The following is a 7,560-nucleotide window of genomic DNA, read 5'->3' as shown; positions in this document are numbered from 1 at the left end:
CTGACATTTCACATTCTTAAAATAAAGTGGTGATCCTAGCTGACCTAAAACAGGGAATTTTTACTAGGATTAAATGTCATTAATTGTGAAAACTGAGTTTAAATGTATTTGGCTAAGGTGTATGTAAACTTCTGACTTGAATTGTATTATATAAGAAACTTTGCAAAAGTTACATACAGCCTTATCATAGGTCATTCTGATTTATCATACCTATGAGTATGGATTACAAGTGTGTATGTTTAGCATGTAATGGTGCCATCAGTACATTCCATTCCAGTACACTACATGCCTAGTCAGTTAGTCAACAACATCAGGAGACTCAGTAAGTCAATATTTACAAACTACAATATATGAACTGCATGTACATTCATACATTTCGTCTGGATAATACACCAATCCATTTTCAATACGTTTGCTTTGAAATGTCCTGTGTTATAGATTACATAGTTACTTTGATTTTTGTTTTTACTTCCGGGTTGTGAACTTTTCCTGGTTTTATTCACTAGCTTTTGGAGAGAACAACAACGAAGTTTTTATGGTAAGTAAATTGATCTGATCAAAATGATATCACATTTTCATTACAGTATAACAGTACGGTCAAATAAGGAGACTTCACGAACATTCCTTTGTAATTACTTTTGAGTGAACCTTTTTTCCCCTTGATGTTGCCTTCTGTGTTAGCTCAACTAGCAAACTTGCTTCCGTTATCATGAACTATATTAGTTCGTTTTTAGCACATTGACAAAGGGTTTTTGTTATGAAACAAATATATATTGTTTTTGTCTAAGTAAGCTAACGCATCTTGCTAAAGAAAATAGTGATTCCTGAGACGTTTCAGAAGATGCTAGGCTAATGCTACATAACCATCTAGCTAGCTAACGTTAACTGGCTAGCCAGGGGCACCGCTTCAATCGCAACCAGCTTTAAAATAATTCTTGCGCCATCTCCGTTATCAAGGAAGGAAGGGAGTAAGTGAGTTATCTACTTGGGTTCTCAAGCATTTTGGAGCCAGGAATCCCATTTGTCATAGCAAATTCATCAGGAACCGCCACATAATCAGAACACAACTGGAGTGAGAAAAAATAGCATACAATGAGATTTACTTTAACTTTGTTATTGCATGTTCGGGATGAACCAATACTCTACCCCTGGAAAGGAACTTTTTTAGCAGTTTTATTTTTTTTAATTAACACATTTTCTAGGCTTAAAGCACATTTTCTGCAATTCTACATATTTTGTCATGGAACGGAGCGACTTTTTGTTGTTGCAGCTTTAAACCTCAAATACAGCAATTGTACACATTTTGCCAGGAGGCAGTCTCATGGCAAAATGTGCAGTTTTAAAGCTTGAATTACAATGAACATTTTATTGGTCACATACACATTTAGCAGATGTTATTGCAGGTGTAGCGAAATGCTTCTGCTCCTAGCTCCAACAGTGTAGTAGTATCTAACAATACACATACATCTAAAAGTAAAATAATATAATTAAGAAATATATAAATATTAGGATGAGCAATGTCAGAGTGACATTGACTAAAATACAGTATAGACATATGAAATTAGGTAAACAGTATGTAAACCTTATTAAAGTGATAAGTGATTCCATGTCTATGTACATAGGGCAGCAGCCTCTTAAGGTGCAGTGTTGAGTAATCGGGTGGCAGCTGGCTAGTGATGGCTATTTAACAGTCTGATGGCCTTGAGACAGAGACTGAAAAAAAGCTTCTGTCTCAGCTTTGATGCACCTATATGGACCTTGTCTTTGGATGATAGCGGGATGAACAGGCCAAGGGCTCGGTGGTTGATGTCCTTGATGATCTTTGTGGCCTTCCTGTGATATCGGGTGCTGTAGGTGTCCTAGAGGGCAGGCAGTGTGCCCCCGGGGATGCGTTGGGCAGACCACACCACCCTCTGGAGAGCCCTCTGGTTGCAGGGCGATGCAGTTGCCGTACCAGGCGGTGATACAGCCCGACAGGATGCTCTCAATTCTGCATCTATGAAAGTTTGTGAGGGTCTTAGGAGCCAAGCTGAATTTCTTCAGCCTCCTAAGGTTGACGAAGCACTATTGTGCCTTCTTCATCACACTGTCTGTGTGGGTGGACCATTTCAGGTTGTCAGTGATGTGTACGCGGACAATGTGTTGATAGAACTTCGGTAGCGTTTTCCTTCAATTTGATGTTTTAAAATCCCCAGCTACAATATATGCGGCCTCAGGATTTGTGGTTTCTTGTTAGCTCAAAGTCCAGTGTAGTTCCTTGAAGGTTGTCACGGTATCGGCTTGAGGGGGAATATACACAGCTGTGCCTATAACCGAAGAGAATTCTCTTGGGACGGTCGGCATTTGATTGTGAGGTATTCTAGTGCGTTTATGTTTTTTTTAATCAAAAACATTGTAAAGGGAATACAAGAAGTGTTGAGTTGAAAAATGTTTAAATGGTGGAGTACTGTGGATACCAATATCCCTGTGACCCTTCCAGGCCCATGTTGCCCAGCGTAAATTGTAGATTAAAGGAGCTAAATGTAAACAGGTGGAGTGAAATTACAAAGCAAAAAATATTACACCCTCAACTTATTCCACTGATCCTTGGCCAAAATTAATTTAATCTGTGAGTAATATTCATTTCAGATCTGGTCCCGGACCCCACTTTGAGAACCCCTGATCTATTAGATGGGTTATTGACAATGAATATATACTGCTCAAAAAAATAAAGGGAACACTTAAACAACACAATGTAACTCCAAGTCAATCACACTTCTGTGAAATAAAACTGTCCACTTAGGAAGCAACACTGATTGACAATACATTTCACATGCTGTTGTGCAAATGGAATAGACAACAGGTGGAAATTATAGGCAATTAGCAAGACACCCCCAATAAAGGAGTGGTTCTGCAGGTGGTGACTACAGACCACTTCTCAGTTCCTATGCTTCCTGGCTGATGTTTTGGTCACTTTTGAATGCTGGCGGTGCTTTCACTCTAGTGGTAGCATGATACGGAGTCTACAACCCACACAAGTGGCTCAGGGAGTGCAGCTCATCCAGGATGGGAAAATCAATGCGCGCTGTGGCAAGAAGGTTTGCTGTGTCTGTCAGCGTAGTGTCCAGAGCATGGAGGCGCTACCACAGGAGCACTGCCAGAGCCCTGCAAAATGACCTCCAACAGGCCACAAATGTGCATGTGTCTGCTCAAACGGTCAATAACAGACTCCATGAGGGTGGTATGAGTGCCCGATGTCCACAGGTGGGGGTTGTGCTTACAGCCCAACACCGTGCAGGACGTTTGGCATTTGCCAGAGAACACCAAGATTGGCAAATTCGCCACTGGCGCCCTGTGCTCTTCACAGATGAAAGCAGGTTCACACTGAGCACATGTGACAGACGTGACAGAGTCTGGAGACGCCGTGGAGAATGTTCTGCTCCCTGCAACATCCTCCAGCATGACCGGTTTGGCGGTGGGTCAGTCATGGTGTGGGGTGGCATTTCTTTGGGGGGCCGCACAGCCCTCCATGTGCTCGCCAGAGGTAGCCTGACTGCCATTCGGTACCGAGATGAGATCCTCAGACCCCTTGTGAGACCATATGCTGGTACGGTTGGCCCTGGCTTCCTCCTAATGCAAGACCATGCTAGACCTCATGTGGCTGGAGTGTGTCAGCAATTCCTGCAAGAGGAAGGCATTGATGCTATGGACTGGCCCGCCCGTTCCCCAGACCTGAATCCAATTGAGCACATCTGGGACATCATGTCTCGCTCCATCCACCAACGCCACGTTGCACCACAGACTGTCCAAGAGTTGGCGGATGCTTTAGTCCAGGTCTGGGAGGAGATCCCTCAGGAGACCATCCGCCACCTCATCAGGAGCATGCCCAGGCGTTGTAGGGAGGTCATACAGGCACGTGGAGGCCACACACACTACTGAGCCTCATTTTGACTTGTTTTAAGGACATTACATCAAAGTTGGATCAGCCTGTAGTGTGGTTTTCCACTTTAATTTTGAGTGTGACTCCAAATCCAGACCTCCATGGGTTGATAAATTTGATTTCCATTGATAATTTTTGTGTGATTTTGTTGTCAGCACATTCAACTATGTAATGAAATCAAATCTAGGATGTGTTATTTTAGTGTTCCCTTTATTTTTTTGAGCAGTGTAGTTTATTGACAGTACCAACCGATAGTCTTTGCTGCGAGGGTGCAGCAAAAATACCTTTTCAATGTTTGAAAAAAGTTGACATGTTTTGATAATTTTAAGACATTTTATGAATTTTATCCTAGTTTTAAAAAAAATACATCCCCTCGTTCTTGTAGAAACCAGTTGACAAGTCTAGTGTGATCAAATTTTTTCTGGCATGCTTTAAAAAAAAATCTTGCTTTTAGGCCTTAGTTATATTTAATGTACATATGATCGTTTACCCCTAATTGCTGCAGCTAAGAGAAACTCTGTTTTTCGTTTCTCTTGTAGCCCCAAGTGACTGTGACAGTGATTCATGGGACATGCTATTGACAGCCTTTGGGAAGATTCTGAATGGGAGGGCTTGCTGCTGAGAACTGACTACAGCCACAAATCACCTTTTCCCTGCAGCTGACCCCGACTGCAACTACCATTATTCCAGCCCATAATTAACCTGTCATGTCGGAACCGAAGGAGTCGGGTGATCGTGGGAAAGACAGGGAGTGGGGCGCCCGTCCCAAGGTGAGACAGAGCCGGTCTGAGGAGAGAAGAGATGCCGGCGGGGGGCAAAAGGGAGGAAGAGGAAAAAAGAAAGGCCAGACATCCCATGAGCAAGCTGGGGAGCGGCCTGTCAGCGATGGGTTTGAGTATGGGGACCTGCTGACTGGTCTGGAGCCCAGGGACCGCTGTTCCTCCTCTCCACTGAAGGAGGGCAGGAGATGGCAGGGCCTGGAGGGGGTCACTTCACTCAGCCAGGACAGGGGGACAGCCAGGCTGGCACAGGGGACAGCTGAACCACCAACCAGTGAGGCTGAGGGCAGGGGGGCAGGTGGCAGTCGCACACTCCGCCAAAAGATCCAGGATGCCATGGGGCAGTGTTTCCCCATAAAGACCAACACTCCGTCGTCCAGTTCCACTCAGCAGGTCTTCATGCCACAAGCTGCTGCTGCTGCCGGGGCTGGGTCCTCCTCGCGCCGCAAGATCCACCTTACTGAACTCATGCTGGATGACTGTCCCTTCGCTGCAGGCACCGAGCTGGCTCAGAAGTGGTACCTCATCAAGCAGCACACAGCCCCCATCTCCACACCTCCCGTAGTGGACACCTTGGTGGTCAGCGCTAGTGCCTCTGCCTCAAACTTGGCCGCCGTCGTGGAGGATGTGGATGACCGGTTGCGAGAGCGCAGGCGCATCAGCATCGAGCAAGGCGTGGAGCCGCCGCCCAACGCAGAGATCCACACGTTTGAGGTGACGGCCCAGATCAACCCTCTGTACAAGCTGGGGCCCAAACTGGCCCATGGTATGAATGAGCTTGCAGGGGATGACAGAGCTACCATTCACCAGCAACAGCAGCTGCTTCTCCAGAGGCAACAGCAGCACCAGCTCTTGCTGCAGAGCTGTCTGGACACTCTGGATGAGGTGGTGGCCGTGGCCTCCTCTTCTGCCTCAGCATCTGCCTTGGTCCCTGTCTGTGAAGCTGCTTCTGTGCCTGACCCCATGGTTGACCCTGAGGTCACAGCCAGCCTCCAGCCAACCAAAATTGTTGTTCCCCAGGCTGAGGGTCCCCCTACTCAGGACGGCTATCGCATCCACACCCAGATCGACTACATCCACTGTCTGGTGCCTGACCTGCTGCAGATCACTAACCTACCCTGCTACTGGGGTGTGATGGACCGCTATGAGGCTGAGACACTGCTGGAGGGTAAGCCAGAGGGCACCTTCCTGCTCCGCGACTCAGCCCAGGAAGACTACCTCTTCTCCGTCAGCTTCCGCCGCTACGGCCGCTCGCTGCACGCCCGCATCGAGCAGTGGAACCACAACTTCAGCTTCGACGTGCACGACCCCAGTGTTTTCCATGCGCCCACCGTCACGGGGCTGCTGGAGCACTACAAGGACCCCAACTCCTGCATGTTCTTCGAGCCTCTGCTGTCCAACCCCATCCACCGCACCCTGCCCTTCAGCCTGCAGCACGTGTGCAGGGCGGTGATCAGCAGCTGCACCACCTACGACGGCATCAACGTGCTGCCCATCCCCAACACCCTGAAGAAACACCTGAAGGAGTACCATTACAAGCAGAGGGTGAGGGTACGGAGGATGGACACCTGGTGGGAATAACAAAGACCTTCTGGTGGAAGTGAACCACAACTAGGCTACTAACTTAACACTATGGAGGCAGGCCTCACTCAGTGGACAACCAGTTGACTCACTCCATTTTCTTCCATTTCACTCTATTAACATATACCTACCTACTGCATTCACTGTATACCTAGCTACCTGTTTTATCTATTTATAATTTACAATATAAGACCAATGTCTTAAACTCTGTGGATACTATGTTATTTCAATTCTGATGCACATTCACCCATTTTTCTCTGCTCACAATAAACTTCGGATTCATGGTAATGATACACCATGTGTGTAGAGGTGTATCAATTCTTTGGGTTGAAGTGAACAGAGTCAAGGCTGGTTTGGTGACAATATGGAACACATACAGGTCTAATAATGGGTCAATGAATTACCATTGCCAAATGTAGGGTACTGGAGATGAACAGATGTGACTTCTAGTAGATAATGTGGATGGCAACCTGTTGGCAAGCTGCTGAGGACCTAGCTGGTGGTATAAACCATTTGCAAATTCATTTTTTATATAATTTGTGTCATTCCTTTGAAGGCGAAAGAAAGGTACTTGAAAGGGAATTTTTGACTCGTCCTAATTACTTGAATAATCCAATACTTTCCTGTATAGCCTATAGTTTTCAGAGGTAAACTAAAACTATGGGGTATAAGGCAGGTAAATGTCTCAAGCTTCTAGCCATGTGAGATTTTACCGTTCTGTTACTTCCTATCAAATGAGAGAACATTGAAGCCATTGCTGAATGCCTAACACAAAATGAATCCAATTGCATGCGAGTTGAAGCCGTTTGTCAGTGTTAGAGCAAACAGACAGTGAGTGACGATAATAGAGCTGGTTTTTGTGGTGCTGAGAACAGAACATGAAGCAGCACCTACTGAGAAGAGCTCTATCTCTGTCTAGCTTTGGTCTATTGATCTTCTCAGCCTACCACTGAGCCTGTGTTGGAATCAGAGTAATGATGCACATTTAGGCTACCCTTACGTTTTGATTATTGAGTCATTGTGCTTTGAGGCTATTGCTGTAGCCTGGTCCAATATACACATTCCAGCATGATGGTGATTTTCGGAAGGCCTCCATTTTGTATTGCGAAGTAATCTCAATATCATGTTTCAGTAGTGGCTATATCAAAGGGAGCATTGTATTATCAGAAAATAAAACTCCCATTTTAGTACCTTGTCCTCACATGACCTGAAAACCTTACCAAGCTGTTGTTGAATTTATGCCATCTCTCTGTCGATGATGCTTGCGCCTGGAAGGCTGAT

At 45.7% G+C, this 7,560-nt stretch overlaps 1 protein-coding gene across 1 annotated transcript; it reads left to right on the top strand.

Moving 5' to 3' along the window:
* Positions 1–266: 266 nt before the first annotated feature.
* On the top strand, positions 267–6,572 carry LOC115136729 (suppressor of cytokine signaling 5-like). The gene is made up of 3 exons (XM_029672459.2): positions 267–322; positions 507–538; positions 4,459–6,572. The coding sequence occupies exon 3, from the start codon at positions 4,627–4,629 to the stop codon at positions 6,277–6,279; it is 1,653 nt and encodes a 550-aa protein (XP_029528319.2). The 5' UTR covers positions 267–322; positions 507–538; positions 4,459–4,626; the 3' UTR covers positions 6,280–6,572.
* The last annotated feature ends 988 nt before the right edge of the window (positions 6,573–7,560 follow it).

Source organism: Oncorhynchus nerka, linkage group LG11 (genome assembly GCF_034236695.1).
Source record: "Oncorhynchus nerka isolate Pitt River linkage group LG11, Oner_Uvic_2.0, whole genome shotgun sequence".
Taxonomy (NCBI): domain Eukaryota; kingdom Metazoa; phylum Chordata; class Actinopteri; order Salmoniformes; family Salmonidae; genus Oncorhynchus; species Oncorhynchus nerka.
This window is presented reverse-complemented; position numbering and strand designations above follow the sequence as displayed.